This window comes from Odocoileus virginianus, chromosome 20 (assembly GCF_023699985.2).
Source record: "Odocoileus virginianus isolate 20LAN1187 ecotype Illinois chromosome 20, Ovbor_1.2, whole genome shotgun sequence".
Taxonomy (NCBI): Eukaryota; Metazoa; Chordata; class Mammalia; order Artiodactyla; family Cervidae; genus Odocoileus; species Odocoileus virginianus.
This window is the reverse complement of record NC_069693.1, coordinates 51,200,237-51,220,371: the sequence shown is the minus strand read 5'-3', so window position 1 is coordinate 51,220,371 and position 20,135 is coordinate 51,200,237. Positions and strand designations below refer to the sequence as shown.

At 44.6% G+C, this 20,135-nt stretch overlaps 2 protein-coding genes across 7 annotated transcripts in view; one reads left to right on the top strand and one right to left on the bottom strand.

Annotated features, from left to right (window-relative positions):
- Positions 1–10,645, bottom strand: part of SDR42E1 (short chain dehydrogenase/reductase family 42E, member 1) — a 125,414-nt gene extending 114,769 nt beyond the window's left edge. For 4 of the 6 annotated variants that reach the window (XM_070451483.1, XM_070451485.1, XM_070451482.1 and 1 more), the window contains exon 1: positions 10,385–10,641. The gene's annotated coding sequence lies outside the window, so the exon portion shown is untranslated. Of the gene's footprint in view, positions 1–10,384 lie in introns of all 6 variants that reach the window. The other 2 variants (XR_011482286.1, XR_011482287.1) reach the window with 1 other exon arrangement.
- HSD17B2 (hydroxysteroid 17-beta dehydrogenase 2) overlaps positions 1–18,086 on the top strand; it is an 84,998-nt gene extending 66,912 nt beyond the window's left edge. Inside the window, exons 4-5 of the mRNA XM_020872279.2 lie at positions 11,551–11,688; positions 17,663–18,086. Coding sequence (XP_020727938.2) covers positions 11,551–11,688; positions 17,663–18,024 — 500 coding nt within the window. The 3' untranslated portion in view covers positions 18,025–18,086. The remainder of the gene's footprint in view (positions 1–11,550; positions 11,689–17,662) is intronic.
- The last annotated feature ends 2,049 nt before the right edge of the window (positions 18,087–20,135 follow it).

The window sequence follows — 20,135 nt, the reverse complement described above, 5'->3', positions numbered from 1 at the left end:
GGAAAACTCAGCAGTGGGTTCATTTATAGGACTCAGAAATCACCCAGGGTATTTTATAAAGTTGTTAGACCAATAGCATGAAATCAGAGCAGACAGGAGGCATATGTTCCTGACAGCGCAGGCGTTTGTAAGAAGACAGGAGCCAAAGATATTAAGCCATACATACAGTTTACCTTATTGATGAGGAGCAGAGGAATTCAGCAGAATTCCTTGCACTTTGCTGATGAGTGTTTTGCAGAACAATGGAAAATATTTTAAGCAAGGAGAAAAGAAGCCAGACTGGAACACAAGAATCAGAAAAGTCATGGGATGTGTAAAAGACACTATATAGCCTACTACTAATCCACAGAAATTAACATCCAAGATGATGACAGCTTGACGACTTGATGATGAGTCTCTTGGCAAAGCTAATGTAATAGTAATTTTGGAAAATGTACTAATTTGGGAGTACATGCTGGCTTTTTCTCATTTTGAGGATGGAGGTATGGAGAGAGAGAGAGCCAGTCACTAACAAGCATTCTCCAAAGTCCTCCTGGGAGCTCCTGGCTGCCCTGACCCCTTCAGGTTGTCTTGAGCCTGGCACCTTGGCCACCCTCTGCATGACAATATCATGTAGAATTATCATGGAAGTTTGCATCAGCAAGGTGGAGCCAAGCTGGAACTGATAACTCTGTTCCAGTTATTCAAGGCTGCATAGCAAGCAACCACAAAGACAGTGTCTCAGGATACTGTGAATAGATAACTGGTCTGGTAGAGAATAATGATCTCTCAAATATATCCATGCCATAATTCCCTGAACCTGAATTATGTGACCTTACCTGGCAAAAGGGACTTTGCAGGTATGATTGAGTTAAGGACCTGAAAGGCAGAGGTTATCCCGAGTTATCTAGGTGGGTCTGATGCGGTTATAAGAATCCTTATAAGAGGGAGGCAAGAAAGTCAGAGTCAAAGAGCGGTTGGAAGATGGATAGTTGTGACCAATAAGTACATTTAGAACTGATGTTACAATGCTTAGAGCGGTGCCTGGCATATAGTAGACATCTAATAAATGTTAATAATTATTAGGAAGCATCCATTAGGCATTATGGAGAAGGAAATGACAACCTACTCCAGTATTCTTGCCTGGAAAATCCCATGGACAGAGGAGCCTGGCGGGCTACAGTCCGTGGGGTCAGAGTCAGACATGACTTAGCAATTAAACAAACAACTATTAGGCTTTAGGCATTTTGGGGATGCCATCAGATATATGATCCCAACAAGCCCACAAAGTATTAGTATCCTCCATTTGCAGTTGTGAAAATCAAGTTTCAGAACAGTTACATAACCAGCCCTGCAGCTAGAACTGGAATTGAACTTTGGCCCCATGTTCTGATGCACCATGTTCTGATGCACTGCCTCTCCCACTGATTCAAGTGGGATCTTGTGTTAACATCATGTCAGAGACTTTTCCCAAAGGATCACCTCTACCATGTTCCTCTGCTTACTAATCTGCAAGCTTTGGCCTCGCCCCCATACCCAGGTGTAAAGAGGGTCAGTATAACCACTCCTGTAGACAGGAAGTTCCAGGATTGGGGCAAGGCGGAAACATTGCTTCTTTAAATACTTCTCCAGGAGATGCACACAAGAGTCGATCACATTACAAATACACCCTTCCCTCCTACATCTCCCCCTCTCCAAAGAAAGCAACAAGAAACAGAAAGAACAAGAGAGGCAGCATGTAGCTATAGAGGCAGAATCAGGTTTCAAAAAGGAGAGAAAGCCAGGAAGCTGAGTGGGGATAAACTGCGTAGGTTTGGATCCTGTCTTTCCTGCTGACAGTGGAGTGACCCAGGACAAAGTCCTGAATCTCTGAGTGGCAGCTTTTGCATTTTACAAAGGGGACAATAATGATTCTTCCTTCTTGGGGCCATGGTGAGATGGATGAAATGACATGGATTTAAGCATCAGCCTTGAACCTGGCGTCTAGTAGAGTAAGAGACTCAAAGGCCATCCGCCATGAAGAGGCTGGGTCTGTGTGCCCCTGTGGCTTTTTATCTTACCCACTGCTGGCCTCACCACGCCTGACTGTGACACTACATGGCATTTCATCCTGCTGCTTCCTATCACACACTATAGCTCCTGGGCAGATAAGCCCAATAGGTCACTACTTCAAGATTTGACTACAACTTACCTGGGAGGACATTTCCAGCCCACCCCCACAACCCTTCCCTGTAAGCAAGTTCGTTTCTCATCCCTCCCACAGAATAGGATAGCTCTTTAACCTAAATCCTGGCAAGGCAGTTTGATAAATATTTAACCAAGGATTGAAGGAAGTGAGAGATGATTCTCTGATTGATGGGACAGAGGGCAGGTTAAAAATCTTTATGTTTGAGAGGTCTGAAAGTCTTTTCTGGCCAGCTGTCCTCTTAAAAAATCGCAGAGCAAATACCTGTGTTATATTGAAAGCTGTGCTTGAATGAGAACAGCTAAAAGCGAACCTTATAAAAACAACTGAGGCATCAGGGATTTTGAGCCAGTCATGCTCTAAACTGTGCTCTTGTATTACTAGCTGGGTGATCTGGGGGCAGGCCACCCCACTTGTCTATGGGTCCCTTTCATCTTCTGTCATGACAGGGTGACACAGCACCTGAGCCTAAGGCAGCATTTCCCAGCCTCCACATTATTGATATTTCCGAGGGGGCTAATTCTTTCTGTGGGCGGCTGTCTGATGCACTATAGGATGTTTAGCGGCACATGTTCTTGATTCATTAGATGTAAGTAGTACCCACCCACAGTGCTGAGAAACCTTCAGATATTACCACGTATTCACTGGGGGTGGGGTGGGGTACAGAATCACCCCCAGTTAAGAACTTCTGGTCTCAACCGTAGAGCTAAATGCGCTGTGGGTTCTGAGCACTTAGCACAGTTGCAGAAGGTACTCTAGCAACAGGGACCTCTCTACTGAGAGATAGTAATGGTTGCCCAAGGCGACTAAAAAGATGCACAACTTGAGAGTTGCGAGTTGAGTTTTGTTGGGGGCAAAATGAAGACTGCAGCCTGGAAAGCAGCACCTCAGATAGTTCTGAGAGACCGTTCCAGAAGAGGTAGTAGGGGAAGGCGGACACATAAGATTTGATGAAGGGGGGAGTTCAATACTATTAGACATTCATTTACAAAAAGGTTTCTGCTAGTCACGAGGATCTGATGTGACCATGAAGGGACTTATTGCTTTTCTAGATATGAGGAGATGGAAAGATTGAGGTTATAGAATCTGTTCCTAAAACATCTATCTAAAGACCCATGCCTGGAGCACAGAGTGCCTTACTCCACCCTGAACTCCCTCACGGGGTGTTAAAGGTCAACAGCTGCACCTGTGCAGGGCTCAGTCCCCGCAGAGGCAGGCATGAATGCCCTTGTTTGCCCTTGTTATTCAGTCGTTGGCAATGATCTTGGCAAGTGCTGATTTGTAGCTGACACCCATCTCATCATGCTATTTTAAAATGCTTGAAAATTACTTTGCATCAAAGTCAGTGGCCTCACAGAGAGTCTTACAAGTCTACAAGTTATGGGTATCGGCAGATCCAACCTTGAGTTCAGTTTGACTTAGTCCATGTGCTGGTTTAGTCACTAAGTCATGTCCAACTCTTGTGACCCCAGGGACTGTATCCCACCAGGCAACTCTGTCCATGGGGTTTCCCAGGCGAGAGTACTGGAGTGGGTTGCCATTTCCTTCCCCAGCGGATCCTCCAACCCAGGAATTGAACCCCGTATCTCCTGTCCTGCAGGCAGATTCTTTACCGACTGAACCACCAGGGAAGCCCTAATAAGTAGATACTGACTATGAAATCATGCCTGGATTTTTTTTTTTTTTCCTTGCCGAACTAGCTGCCTTAAGGGAACCATCTGGCAAATCTTTCAGCCAGTTTCAGCTGCTCAGTGATGTGAGAGGAAGCCAAAAATGAGATCTACTTCCTTAAGACTAACCAGGGCAACCGTAGGACAATGGGTAGAGGGGAGAGCAAGATGGAGTGAACATCTTTGTGCTGAGTTTAATTAAATGCTTACATACTTGAAGTCATTCATTTCTAACATCTACAGAATGCAGAGACTAATTCCTTTTAGATCAAGAACACTCTAGCCCAGGATCATCCAGCTGGTAAGCAGTGGAGTCAGGGTTGGTACACAGGTCTGTTTTTTTCCTCCAAATTCTGTGTTCCTCTCACTCTTCCAGAATACCAAACAAGGAGATACCAGGCAAAAATGGGGGGCAAAAAACCCCCCAAAACAAACAGAAAAACCACAGACCCTAACTCTAGTATGTTTAAGCAATGATGAGGAAGTGTTAGTAGTTGGGGGCTGTTGCCTACATCAGTGCTTCTCAAACACTGTGTACGGTGATCACCTGCTTGTTGTTCAGTTGCTCAGTCGTGTCTGACTCTTTGTGACCCCATGGACTGCAGCACGCCAGGCTCCCCTGTCCTTCACTATTTCCCTGAGTTTGCTCAAACTTATGTCAAGTCAGTGATGCCATCCAACCATCTCATCCTCTGTTGCCCCCTTCTCCTTTTGCTTTTAATTTTTCTCATCATCAGAGTCTTTTCCAATGAGTCTGCTCTTTGCATCTGGTGGCCTTGTTAAAATGCAGGACTTGACTGAATTGGTCTGAGAGGGCCTAAGATTCTGTATTTCCATAATTAGTTCCTAAGTGAATGCTACCTGGACAATTTTTTTAAACTTTGGATGCATTAATACCAGCAAGAGGGCTACTTAAAAACAATGACAGGAAACCAAAACTTCAATGAGGTAATATTTCACACCCACTAGGATGACTGTCATGAAAAATCAGAAAACAACAGTTGATCTGCCAGGATGTGGAGGAACTGAAACTCTCCTGAATTGCTGGTGGGAAAGTAACATGGTGCCCCCACTGTGGAAAACATTTGGCAGTTCCTCAATAAATTTAAACATAGAGTTACAGTATGACTCAGCAATTCTACTCTAAGTATGTACTTAAGAGAGCAGAAAACTGGTGTTCAAACAAAAACTTGTACACAGGTCTTCATAGCATCATTATTTATATTAGCTAGAGATGGAAACAACCCAAAGGTCCATCAACTGATGAACTGATGAACATAATGTGGTCTGTCCACACAGTGGAATATTATTAATCCACAAAAAGGAACAAAGCTGAAGGGTGAACCTTGAGAAGATCATGCTAAATGACAGGGGCCAGCCACAAAAGGCCACATCTTGGGACAGTCCTATTTATGTGAAATGTCCAAAACAGGCAAACCCATAGAGACAGAAAGCAGGTTAGTGGTTCTCAGGGCCTGGAGGGAAAAGCCATGAGAGGTATGGGGTTTCCTTTTGGGGCGTTGAAAATACAGAACCAAATAGTACTGTTGGTTGTGCAATATTGTAAACATACTAAAAGCCACTGAATTGTACACCTTAAAAAGGTTAGATGGTGAATTTTACATTTTGTGTATTTTAGCACAGTAAGAAAAAAATCCTGCTCTCACCCCCAGAATTTCTGATTCAGTGGGTCTGGAGTGGGACCTGAGGGCTTGCACTTCTAATAGACTCCCAGCTGCTGCTGCTGCTTCTCAATCAGACTTTGAACAAGGTCTTAGATATTTCTTTTGATACTGAACAGTTTGTTGAATCCTCAGGGACTGGGGAGATGCTATTAATCTCAAATTTCTGTTATCCATACCTAAACGAGGTAAGCAAACCTACCTCTCCTGGGTTGGTCTGTGTTGTTTTTTTTTCTCCTTTTGGCTGCATTTCGTAGCATGCAGAACTTCCCCAGCTAGGGGATCAAACCCATGTCCCCTGCAGTGGAAGCATGGAATCTTAACCACTGGACTACCACGGAAGCCCTGGTCTGTGTTCTTGAGTTGGAAAGGTGCAATATAGTAATGAACTTTGTTCCTTTTTGGGGGAGGGGAATGGAGGCGGGGAATCTTAGATCCCTGACCAGGGATTGAACCCTGGCCCCTAGCAGGGAAGCACTAACCCCTGGACTGCCAGGGAATTCGCTGGACTTTGTTACTTGAATTGGTTCACTTGACCTTGGAGGAAGCAGAAACCAGCTGGGAGCCCTCACTATTTTCTCCTGAGACAAGGTCTTGAGTGTGCCGTCTTGGGACGATATTAGGGAACGAGAAAGCTGCTGTGGACACAGGACCCTGACTAATAATGTGTAACTTCAGGGTTCCCTCTGCTTTAGCCACGGCCACCATGAAGTCCAGGACAAGGAACCCCAGGCTGATGACAAATGTGAATGTTGAGTTTGTTTTTGCCGGACAACAGTCACCGAATAGTTCCCCAAGGCAGAAAAACTGTGGGGTGGGGGAGACTGGTAGGTTTAGGAGGGGGTGGGATGCTGCATTCATGGTGGCTCCACCAAGTAGAGACAGATGGTTTGCAGTTGTGAAGGATGGAAAGAGTCCCGGGGCTTCCCTGGTGGCTCAGTGGTGAAGATTCCACCTGCCAATGCAGGAGATGCGGGTTCGATTCCTGGCTCAGGAAGATCACCTGGAGGAGGAAAGGGCAACCCACTCCAGTATTCTTGACTGGGAAATCCCATAGACAGAGGAGCCTGTTGGCTATAGTCCATGGGGTTGCAAAACATTAGACATGACTTAGCAACTAAGCAACAACAGCAGCAGCAAAATAGTCCATAGGTTTGTATGCAGGTGGTTAAAACAAGTCCCCTTGTTGCCTGGGTGTTCCATTAAGTTGCTTAATAACAGGTCACCCCATATTCTAGGCTGTTTACCAGGGCTGGCTGCTTAGAATCTATTGACAGGAACCCGAGCATTCAATTTTAATATCTCCTAAGTGAATGCTTAAACTACCACACAATTGAACTCATCTCACACACTAGTAAAGTAATGCTCAAAATTCTCCAAGCCAGGCTTCAGTAATATTTGAACCGTGAACTTGCAGATGTTCAAGCTGGTTTTAGAAAAGGCAGAGGAACCAGAGATTAAATTGCCAACATCTGCTGGATCATCAAAAAAGCAAGAGAGTTCCAGAAAAACATCAATTTCTGCTTTATTGACTATGCCAAAGCCTTTGACTGCGTGGATCACAATAAACTGGAAAATTCTGAAAGAGATGGGCATACCAGACCACCTGACCTGCCTCTTGAGAAACCTATATGCAGGTCAGGAAGCAACAGTTAGCACTGGACATGGAACAACAGACTGGTTCCAAATAGGGGAAGGAGTATGTCAAGGCTGTATATTGTCACCCTGCTTATTTAACTTATATGCAGAGTACATCATGAGAAACGCTGGGCTGGAAGAAGCACACGCTGAATCAAGATTGCCAGGAGAAATATCAATAACCTCAGATATGCAGATGACACCACCCTTATGGCAGAAAGTGAAGAGGAACTGAAAAGCCTCTTGATGAAAGTGAAAAAGGAGAGTGAAAAAGTTGGCTTAAAGTTCAACATTCAGAAAACTAAGATCATGGCATCCAGTCCCATCACTTCATGGCAAATAGATGGGGAAACAGTGGAAACAGTGTCAGACTTTATTTTTTGGGCTCCAAAATCACTGCAGATGGTGATTGCAGCCATGAAATTAAAAGACGCTTACTCCTTGGAAGGAAAGTTATGACCAACCTAGATAGCATATTAAAAAGCAGAGACATTACTTTGCCAACAAAGGTCTGTCTAGTCAGGCTATGGTTTTTCCAGTGATCATGTATGGATGTGAGAGTTGGACTGTAAAGAAAGCTGAGTGCTGAAAAATTGATGCTTTTGAACTGTGGTGTTGGAGAAGACTCTTGAGAGTCCCTTGGACTGCAAGGAGATCCAACCAGTCCATCCTAAAGGAGATCAGTCCTGGGTTTTCATTGGAAGGACTGATGCTGAAGCTGAAACTCCAATACTTTGGCCACCTCATGCGAAGAGTTGACTCATTGGAAAAGACCCTGATGCTGGGAAGGATTGGGGGCAGGAGAAGAAGGGGACAACAGAGGCTGGATGGAATCACTGACTCAATGGACATGAGTTTTAGTAAACTCCAGGAGTTGGTGATGGACAGGGAGGCCTGGCATGCTGCGATTCACGGGGTTGCAAAGAGTCGGACACGACTGAGCGACTGAACTGAACTGAACTGAAGCGAGAATCCCTCTAAGGCAAAGTTTTGCTTTTGCATCAGCCAAGTCTGTGATGGGGGTGCATGTGGGATGGAGTGACGAACAGTACACTGTCACTTTAAATTTGCTTGCAGCCTCAGCAGAAATGTTTAACACTGAGTGTGCTTAGAGGGCTCATCTTTTATGTTTCAGATTAGCCAGACCTTGATTTGGGGGTCTTCTATTTGTTGTTATTTAGTCACTAAGTCATGTCTAACTCTTTTGCAACCCCATGGACTGTAGCCTGCCAGGCTCCTCTGTCCATGGGATTCCCCTCAAGAGTACTGGAGTGGGTTGCCATTTCCTTCTCTAGGGAATCTTCCCGACCCAGGGATCGAACCCATGTCTCCTGCATTGGCAGGCGGATTCTTTACCACTGAGCCACCAGGGAAGTCTGCGGGCCTCCCATGACAAACTTAAAAAAAAAAACTTAAATTTTTAGTTTTATTTACCAAAATGTTAAGAGACCTTATGATCTTGGTGCATCCAAAGACCTATGTGGGAGCTAGGCAATTCTCCTGCCCTAAGATGTCTTAAAGAGAATATGCCTTTTAAAACTTTTTATTTGGAAGTAAGTATAGATTCTCAGGAAGCTGCAAGGAAATGGACTGGGAAGTCCTGTTGGTCCTTCACTCAGCCTTCCCTAAAGATAACATTTTGCATAATTATAGTGTGACATCGAAACCATTGGTACCATGCACGGAGCTTATTCAGACTACACCAGTTTTATCTGCACCCATTTATGTGTGTGTTTGTAATTCTGTGCCGTTTCATCATATGCATAGCTTTCTAAAACCACCAACACAATCAAAATACAGAATGTTTCGGCACGAGGATCCCCTGAGATATCTCTTTCAGGACTACATCCACACCCTCACCCCAACTTCTGGCGATCACGAATCTATTCTCCATCTGTATAATTTTATTTCAAGATTGTAATATAAATGGAATCACATAGTATGCAGCCTTTGGAGACATGCTTTCACTCAACATAATTTAACGGAAATATATTTTGACCAAGGCATATACAGCTCAAGACCAATCAAAACCAAACATATAAACAAGGAACATTTTCTTCCAGCATAGCCTTAGATTTAATTTCAGTCTCTTGAAACACAACATACTTTACCCCTGCCCTCCCACCCACCCCCCGCCCCCACCCACATCTCTGAGACTTAGATCAAAGGTAAGACAGCAATGCCAGGTCACTATCCAATTTCTTTCTTTTTTTTTTTTTTATTACTTTTTTTTTTCCATTTATTTTTATTAGTTGGAGGCTAATTACTTTACATCATTACAGTAGTTTTTGTCATACATTGAAATGAATTAGCCATGGATTTACATGTATTCCCCATCCCGGTCCCCCCCTCCCACCTCCCTCTCCACCCGATCCCTCTGAGTCACAACTTCTACAACTAAAACATAGACCTCAGTTTTCCTAGGTCCCAAGCTGTATTAACATTTACCCGTCCAGAAGACAGAAATAAATGGAAAAAATTCAGAGATGTTCTTGAGAAGCATTTAACAACCAAATCTGACCACTGGAATCAACTGGAGGAGCTTTTAAACAAACCAGTGCCTGGGCAAATAACAGAAAGGTCTATTAGAGAGCTTGTTTTATGCCACTCACTCAGCTTTCACAACCATCCTGTGACACACGTATTATCCTTATTCTTGATATACAGTTCAAAAGACTGGCGTCATAAACATGAACTGGTTTTCCTAACTTTAGCTGGCTTTGAACACAGGCACAGGTGGCTCCAGAAGCCAGCCCTTAACTGCTGCCCTCTGCTAACCTGTCTTCCAGCTGGCCACGTACTCCTCGTCTCTAAAAACAGCAAAGAAATGACAAGTCTAACTGTCCAAACTGGGTTGAAAGTTTGAACAAGTTGCTTTAGCTTCTTTGGCCCTTCTCATGGGTCAAAGGAAGGAATTGGATTTTGAACTCATAATTTAATCACTTCAATAAGAAGCAGCTTAAATGTGTGGCAAGCAGGAATCAGAGTTTAGCATTAGATGCCAGATTCTGTATTGAAATTACATCAGTTAAGCTTCAGGACTTTCTTTTAAGTGACAGGGCCAAACCTCAAAGGAACTTAAAGAAGGAAGCAGGAGTTTATAAGCTCACTGACTAGTTGCAAACAAACTTCAAGGTCATCATAAACTCTTCTCCCAGCTCCATTTCCATTTTGGTCCGCAACCCTCCATCTCTAGCTTTCTGAACTCACTTGTCGCCACTTTTGCTTACCTTCTGTGAGGTGGTGACAAAATCGGCCCCAGGAGTTCTGATGTTTCACCATTATCACACGTGGGAATCCAGGAATAAATGATAAAACTATCTCCCTTCCACAACCTATATCAGGACTCGGCTCAGATGAGGTCACATGAACAGCCCCAACCCAGTCTCCACGGCCAGGGGATGCAAGAACATGATTGGCCAATCAGCCTCTCTTAATGATGACAGTACCCCTGACTGACGGCCTTCCTGCAAAGACAGAGGGGTAAGGGAGAGTGTTTCCCAAAAGGAAGTTATGTGAGCCAGACCAAAGATTTATTTAAAAAAAATTTTTTTTTTTTTGCTGCACCGCCTGGCCTGTGAGATCTTAGGTTCCCCACCAGGGGTCAAACCTGAACCCTCTGCACTGGAAGCATGGGGTCTTAACAGCTGGATCATCAGGGAAGTCCGAGACCAAAGCTTTAATAATCGTGTAAGAAGAATAATGCTGGTTGATATTAGCTCTTCTAGGTATCTCTTCAATGCCTGTGTTCTCTGCCCCCCAGTTTTACTGGGCTGCAATTTTCTGCCCAGGAGCAAGCATCTTTTCATTTCGTGGCTGCAGTCACTGTCCACAGTAATTGGGTTCCCTTTTCTCCAAACTCTCTCCAGCATTTATTACTTAGAGTCTTTTTGATGATGGTCATTGTGCCGGGTCATACCCTCTTACAGAGATGTCCCACAGTTCCCTGTGGTGTCTATTACTCCTTGTGGCACTGTGTTAAGCCCAAGTACAACTACAGTAATGGAGTGAACAGTGCCCATTCTACCCCTCCTTCCCTCAACGTATGTCCACCCAGGACCTCAGAATGTAGGTTGGCCAAACCGGAAGGTCAGAGGTTGGGCAGCTGCTCTTTATTACATTAGCTTCATTGCTGGGAGAGACTGAGCCTTACACTTGGTTTGTCATTGGACCAGCTGTGATGGAACAGCAGTGGGAAGCAGAAGGAAAGGAAGCCAGACAACAGCGTGACCAGGAATACACACTTGGGTACCAGGGCCCTTGTCTTCCTTTGTCTGCCTTAGTCATCGCTGATACCAGCTCCTGGCATGAAGTAGGTACCATCTAAAAACTTAGTGGATGAACAAATAAAAACCTCAGATCTGATTTTTTTTTTTTTCTTCTTGTTGTTCCCTAGGAGGGGTTCCAATGCAGAAGATGGCAGCCTATGGCTCATCCAAGGCAGCTCTGATCATGTTTTCATCAATCCTGCGACAAGAACTGTCCAAATGGGGAGTTAAAGTCTCTGTCATCCAGCCCGGAGGATTCAGGACAAGTAGGTGTCTGAGCCCAAAAGCCCTGCAGTGTTCATTCTGGAAGAGATTCTGACAGAGGTTCTGTTCTGACAGAGGTCCAATCAACCCCACCAGCGGTGCGCCAAAATGGGGTTGGGATGGGTGGGCCTCCTTTAAGCGTGTATCAGTCGCTTCAGTCGTGTCTGACTCTGTGCGACCCTGTGGACTGTAGCCCTCTAGGCCCCTCTGTCCATGGGATTCCGCAGGCAAGAATACTGGAGTGGGTTGCCATGCCCTCCTCCAGGGGATCTTCCTGACCCAGGGATCAAACCCCCCTTCTCTTCTCCTGCATTGGCAGGTGGGTTCTTTATCACTAGCGCCCCCTGGGAAGCCCCTCTTTCAAGCACTGACGGCCAAGTGCCTGGTTTTGCAATGTATAGTTGCTCCCCGGCTTCCTCACACCAACGAATTATGTTGATGTCGTGTATTTTTTCAAATACCACCTCGTCCCCTCTGGAGGATATGGATATGATCTGCCTCCTTCTACCCTGGGAGGAGATAGCTGTCCTTTCTTCTCCTCTGCTGAATTTCTGAATTTTTTAGGGAGAGGCAGATGACCCCCCATGGCTCAGTCCTTAGTTGTGGGCCATCAAACATTTAATTGGTGATTTAAGCGAAGATGTAAAAGAGCATGCCTAATAAAAAACCACACACTGGGAGAGGGATGCCTAACATACTAAGGAACAAACCCTAGAGGTTTGAATATTAACTCAAACACACCAGATGTAAATCGAAGAGAAAAGCAGAACTTTGTCTTGAAGTATTTGGCAGCCAGGAGTCTCCCAGAGCTGTCCAGGAGGAGCCAGGAGATGGTGAAAGGGTTCATCTGGGAAGGAAACCTGGGGAAAGACATCTGACCCATCCAGGATGAGAGGTGGGACCAGAACAGTTGGAATGGGGGTGGGGGGAGGTGAAGTCTGGGGAGGGGTTTTCAGCTTGGGGACTCTCTGGGTGGGGAGAAGAGTTGAGGGGAGTTGATGGAGAAGGAGGGTGGTCGGAGACGATGCCAATGTGACAGCCTGAGAGACAGAGCGAGGAAAGCTGCCTGACAGCTAGTGGAAAAGGGGAGAATGGTGAACTGGCAGGAGGATTGAGGGCTTGCTGACACAGCCAACGTAAACTTCTAACAGAGATGTAGGATGCACTATGGACCAGACAGCAGCCCTGCAATTAAGTGACTGTTTCAAGGACCCAGTGAAATTGTCATCGCTAGCATTTGGGGGCAGCTGCTCTTATCAGGCACTAGCCATTTTCCATACATTCCTTCCTGATGCTGTTGATCTTATTTTTTAAATTGAGAACTATATCACATATACACAGTTAGTAAATTGTTATAGAAACTCACGCACTTAACATCCAGATCAAAAAACAAAGCATTCCCAGCTCCCAGAAGCCCCCATATGGTCCTCTCCGCTTTTGGCTCTCTCCTCCCTGCAACACTTAACCTCCTGCACTTTTTCTAACAATTGTTTATTTGCTGTTCTTGACAGTGTTTCATGCATACATGCATCCTCAAACAATAGTTTGGCTTTATTGGTTTTTAAGCTTTGAACAGAATCAACATGTATGTAATCTTTTGTGTCTGTCTTTTTTCACAAAATATTATGTTTTCACAATTCATCTGTGCTGTGCATAGCTGTAGTTCATTCATTTTCATTGCTGTGTCATATTCTGTGAATATGCCACAAATTTTTCTACTATCAATGGGATATTTGGGTTGCTTTGGACTTCCCTGGTAGCTCAGACGGTAAAGAATCTGGCTGTAATGCAGGAGATCTGGGTTCGATCCCCGGGTCAAAAAGATCCTCTGGAGAAGGGAATGTTTACCCACTCCAGTATTCTGGACTGGAGAATTCCATGGACAGAGTAGCCTGGCTGGCTACAGTTCATGGGGTTGCAAAGAGTCAGACACGACTGAGCGACTTTTTCTCCTTTCTTTCTTTCTTCTTTGGACAATTGTGAACAATTCTGTGGAACTCCTGGCACATGTACTGTGGTGTGTGTGTGTGTGTGTGTGCTTTTCCTATGACACATACCCAGGAATGAGGTGACTAGATCATAGATTTTCATTATCTTCAACTTTACTGGATAATTCTAAATTGTTCCCTTTAATTATCATTCCAATTTCACTCCCATCCTTTCTGTATATGTCTTAATTTACATCACAGCTCTGAGGGGTACATTTAATTGATATCATTCACCAGGCGAGGACACTGCAGTAGGGTGGGTAACAGATATTCCAGCATGGACATCTATGACACCACAATGGTGGGGAATTAGAAATCAGATCCCTTGGTGTAGTGCCTGGTCCTTTTATATCATAAACTAAGCTGCTCTCAATTTACAGCTGACATTTGGGGACTTCCCTGGCAGCCCAGTGGGCTTTCCTGATAGCTCAGAATCCGCCTGCAATGCAGGAGACCCTGGTTTGATTCCTGGGTGGGGAAGATCCGCTGGAGAAGGGCTAGGCCACCCACTCCAGTATTCTTGGGCTTCCCTTGTGGCTCAGTTGGTAAAGAATCTGTTTGCAATGTGGGAGATCTGGGTTCAATCCCTGGGTGGGGAAAATCCTCTGGAGAGGGAAAGGCTACCGACTCCAGTATTCTGGCCTGGAGAATTCCATGGACTGTACAGTCCATGGGGTCTCAAAGAGTTGGACACGACTGAGCAACTTTCACTTCACTGGCAGTCCAGTGGTTAGGACTCCGTGCTTCCACTGAGGGGGTTGGGGTTCAATCCCTGATCACGGGGACGATCCCACCGCACGCCACACAGTGGGGCCAAAAAGAATAAGTAAAATGAAAAATAAAGCTGATATTTGCTGGGCTCTCTAAAGGCAAGAGGCCAGATGATGAAGGGCTGAGGACGTATGTTTGGAGAATGACATTTGAATTGGGAGATGAGGAAAGGAATCTTTAGGGACACAGAATTTCTGAAGACATTCAAGGAGACATCAGATTTTTGGGGTCCCTTGCAATAAAAATAGCTAAAACATTTTGCACTCCAACCACATTTTAAGATTTTATGTGATCCCTTGGAGAAGGAAATGACAACCCACTCCAGTATTCTTGCCTGGGAAAACCCACGATGGAGGATCCTGGTGGGCTACAGTCCATGGGGGTCACAAAGGTCCGACATGACTGAGCGACTGAGCACACATGAGGTAGGCATCATAATAATCCCATTTCGTAGGTAGAAAACTGCGGCTCAGAGGAGTTAAGGAATTTCTCAAGCCCCAGAGCTGAGATGAGGTAGTGTTTGGATTTGGAACCAGGTCATCTTAACAGTTTTATTGTGTATGGCCTCAGAGTGGCAGGGGATGGGCAACTGTATGTCAGAAGAGGCAGATGAAGTTTGATCAAAGGCTGGTGGCTTTGTCATCAACAAACATAGCTTTGGGGATTGTGAACAGGGCAGGTGCAAGAGTGATTAGAAAGTCCATGAGATGTTCAGGGAGGGAGGAAGTGGAGAGGAAAAGAAACCCCCCTAGTCTGTGAGAGCAGAGACTAGGGAAGAAGCAGCTGGAGGAACCATAGTTCATGCAAATATGTTTTCCAAGTCAAAGAAGCCCCCGAGTGGTAATTGTCAGTGTAATCATTTCTTTAAGTATGGGTGTCAGGGTATCGTGCCTTCATGAAAAGAAATGAGCAATTGAAACCCTGTTTGCATTTCCTTGAGTATAACTGGATTAGCCAGGCTCCCTCACTGTTCTGATATCCAGCAGTCACCCAGGCTGGCAAACAAAACTCACCCCCACGGCAACCCGTGTGCAATCACACACTTTGCAGGAGGGAGTGTGGGTCGCTACAACCTTTCTGGAAAGTAATCTGGCAGTAGCTATTAAAATTCAAAATATACCTGCTTTTTGACCAGATTGTCACCCTTTGGAGACAGTAGCCCAAAGAAGTAAAGGGTGAAAAACAAAAGAATATATTGTGCAAGGTTGTTGATGGCAGCGCTGCCTGAAATGGGGAAACCTAGGAACGACTGGGTTGTCCTTTGATTGAGAAGCAGTGACTAAAGACTGCTCGGTGGAAAATTCTGCAGCTCTGGTTTAAACCTTGATCTATTGACCAGGAGGCAGGTCTGTGATTTATTACTAAGCAAGCAAACCAAAAACAAAACCTGCAAATGAAAAATACATACTCTATGTGTTTCCCAATGAAAACACATATAGTATGATCCTTTCTGTGTTTTGTTTGTGAAAACACAAATGAAATGAAGTTAAGCTGAAGTCAAACATACACGTATATGTTTATGAAGTAGAAGGGACTGTAAAATGACACACAAAACTGTGAGTGACCTCAGAGGAGATTAATTTTTAAAAATATGCATCTCCTTATTACTTATTGTTTATACAATAAGCAGGCATTGCTACTATATTTTAAAGTAAATATATAGATATTATTGGGCTTCCCTGGTAGCTCAGCTGGTAAAGAACCTGTCTGTAATGCAGGAGACCCTGGTTTGATTCCTGGGTCAGGAAGATCCCCTAGAGAAGGGGTAGATTACCCACTCCAGTATTCTTGGGCTTCCCTCGTGGTTCAGATGGTAAAGAGTCGGCCTGTAATGAGGGAGACCTGGGTTCGATCCTGGGTTGGGAAGATCCCCTGGAGGAGGGCATGGCAACCCACTCCAGTATTCTTTTCTGGAGAATTCCATGGAGGGGAATTCCATGGAGAATTCCACCAGGGGAGCCTGGTGGGCTATAGTCCATGAGGTCACAAAGAGTTGGACATGACTGAGCGACTAAGCACAGCACAGCACATAGATATTATTAAATTTTCTATAATAAGCAAGAATTTACTTCTATATTAAACTGTGGTTATATATATAATCACATATCATTATGTGTTAAATTTTAATGTGTTGTTTAAAATGAAAATTGTATTTATTAAACAGATAAAATCATGTTAAAAAAAATCATGTTCAAAATTATTTATTTTTTAACTTTTTATTCTTTTTTTGGCTGAAAGGCTTTTGGGACCTTCCCTGACCAAGGATTTAACCTGGGCAATGGCAGTGGAAACCTGGAATTCCAACCACTAGGCTACCAGGGAATTCCCAGTGTTATATATTTAACTTTATACACAGGCATTACTGCTATATTTTTAAAAGTGAATAGAGGGACCTGACGGGCCACAGCCCATAGGGTTGAAAAGAGTCGGACAGAGGTGACTTGGCACGTTGGCATAGATAATACATACATTATATTTTATATTGTATATAATAGTCATGAAAAGATATGTACTAGAATGTTTATGGCAGCACTATTTGTAAGAGCCTCAAATTGAAAACAACCCCAACGGCCATCGTAGTATAACAGATCAATAATTTATGGTATGTTTACAGAATGGAAAGCTATTTACACAATACATGTACCCATGTGTGTGTGTGTTTAAAGTCAGGTAAAACTCTATTCTGTTCATTGGAACAGTTGCTTCTGGGAAAGCAGCCTTGGCTGGTTTTTCCTCTTCTTGGTCTGGCTGCTGGTTACATGAGCTGTTCAGTTTGTGGAAACCTAGTCCTCTGTGCCCTGTTCTGTATGCCTGTTTAAAAGGATAGAACTGCCATTATAAAGCACATACTTTAGGATTTCCCTGGAGGTCAAGTGGTTAAGACTTCACCTTCCAATGCAGGGACTGTGGGTTCAATCCCTGGTGGGAGAGCTAGGATTCCACATGCCTCTCTGACCAAAAAAAAAAAAAAAACCAAAAAAACGGCAAATCAACAACAGAAACAATACTGTAACGAATTCAGTAGAGACTTTAAAAATGACCCACATCCAAAAATCTTAAAAAAATAAAAAAGCAAAACACTTACTTTAAAAGGCATTTGGGAATGTCCTTCCTGACAGAAGCCAATTCACAAGAGCCTTCTTCCTAATCAGGGGTAGGACATGCCTGTTCTGGCCTTCCCAGCATCTGAGCCTCTCTTTTTTTCCTCGCATCTCAGACATCTCAGGCACGAGTCGAATGTGGGAGAAGCTGGAGAGAACTGTCCTGGACAACCTCTCCCCTGAAGTGCAAGAGGACTATGGCCAGGACTATATCCTTAGCGAACGTAGTTTTCTCCGGTTAATTAAAACCTCCTCTGATCCGGACATCTCCCCAGTGCTCCTGGACGTTCGGCATGCCATCTCTGCTCAGAGCCCCTTTGCATTTTATGCGCCGGGGAAATTGTCTTATCCGTGGCTCTGTTTTGCTTCCTTCAGCCCTACTGGCATATTTGATTATCTTAGCAGAAAAATATATACCTACAGTAAGAAGATGCCCAGAGTGTTAAGCACATCTAACTGGGAGGATGAGGCTATGTAGGCAAATCAGTGGGAAATGTTAAGCATCTTGGAATAAAAAGGAATCTCAAGCTTCTCATTAAAGTTGTGGCTTCCTTCCTTGCAACCCCTGTGAATTCTGTTGGTTGAATAGGGAGACAGGAGGGAAAGGGGCAGGGCACAACTTTTAAAAGAATGATAGCTCCATTGAGCATATGACCAAAAAAAGCTGGTTAGAACCAACTAGGCCCAAGTTGCTGGAAGATTCAACTCCCAGTGGATCGAGCTTCGTTAGACGCTTATTGCAATTTATTAGCTAAATGCCACACTCACAGGTGCCAGGACAGTTCTGAAGCTGACCATAAAAGGCCAGAAGGCAGGCAGTGCTCCAATTCCTGAAAATCCTTACCCCTTCCCCGAAACAGTTGGACCCACCCTCCCATTCACCTGTTGGCTTATGAAATCACCCAGCCCGTAAAAACTGACTGTCCCATATTTCAGGGCTGCTTTCCAAGCCTTTTGAGATGGCCCACACTCGGTCTGTGGAGTGTATATCTTTCTCAATAAATCTACTTTTTACCTATCACTCTTCTGTGATGAGACATAAAAAACCTGAGCTTCATTAAGTGCTAAGACCAGGTGGGCGATTTCAATTAAAATACAATGGGTTTGAGGGGCTTCCCTGGTGGTTCGGTGGTTGGGAATCCGCCTGCCACTGCAGAGGACAGAGGTTTTGATCCCTGGTCTGGAAAGATCCCACGTGCTGAAATGCCACAGGGCAACTAAACCCATGCGCCGCAACGACTGAAGCCCGTGCTAACTGGAGCCTGTGCTCTGCAACAAGAGAAGCCACTGCAATGAGAAGCCCATGTGCAGCAATGAAGACCCAAGGCAGCCAAAAATAATAAAATAAATAAAAACTTGGAAAAAAAAAAAAAAAGGACAGTGGGTTTGAGTCCCAATCTGAGTTGCATAGTTTCAATAGGACTTACTGAAGGGGAGCCATGATCACCATGGAGAGCATTAATTGGGTGTTTACTTTGCCCTGGATAGATATCAGACATTCTCTCGTCTAGTTCTCATTAGAGAACGGAGGTAGGTATCTTCACCCCTGTTTAATAGGCAAGGGAATTAAGTACCAGAGAGGTTAAATTCCTCGATCATTGTCACACAGCTAGCAAAAGGCAGAGCTAGAGTTGAAATCCAGGTTGGATTCCACTGCCTGCCAGGAGAGGGGAAGAGAAAGAGAGATGAAGGAAGAAAACAGAGCAGGATGGGAGAAGAAAAGGAAGAAATGGCAAGGACCACTGTGAAATTGAGTCTTTCTCACTGTGCACTGATGTCTCACTGCAACTACTCCATCCAGGGCACTGGATTCATTGTCTGTACCAGTGGTCCATGCCCCTCTTCTCCCTTCGTCTACCCAAGGAGCCCTGGGGATAACAGGATGAGGCCTCCCATCTCAAGCATGGGCCCTGAGGTCTTTTGGCTGGATTGGTGTCCATAGTAATCATCCCTGTGGCCTCCATATGAACATGCAGAATGGAAAAGCCAGCATCGTTACTTGCAGGAGTTCAGATGAAGGGAGCAACGTGAGATATTAAGGAAGGTGTAGCCAAGTTCACTTGGTAGAGGTAAAAGGGGAGGAGCTGGTAAACAGGGGGGATGAAAGTAACTAGAAAGAAAACCAGCTTGACACGAGGGAAGCAGAGATCCAGACATCTTGCTCATCGCAAACCTCCCTTTGTCTCATTTCCTTTCTAGAATATGCAGGTTCTTTTCCTATTTTTCAACCCCATGGAGATTTAGGGCCATCTTTTGGGGTCACAAAAGAGATGGACATGACTTAGCAACAAAAAACAACAACAGAGGGAAAGAAACCACAGTGCAGCCTATTTGGTTGGAGAAAGACTGATCACCTCTCACCACCACTCTGGCCATGACCCCTTGGGTTTGGGCAGAAGTGGGAGGTCTGGAAATGTCACTGAGGCTCATGGAGAGAGGAAGAGAACTCCAGGATGAAGACCCATGGTGTCTGTAGGGTGGTTTGGGGGAATATTGTAGCAGGGGCCACTTGAGCTAGGGGCTGATGTGAGGATGAGAAATCCAACCAGAAAGCCGGTGAAGATGAGATACCACTGCTTCCCTGGTGCT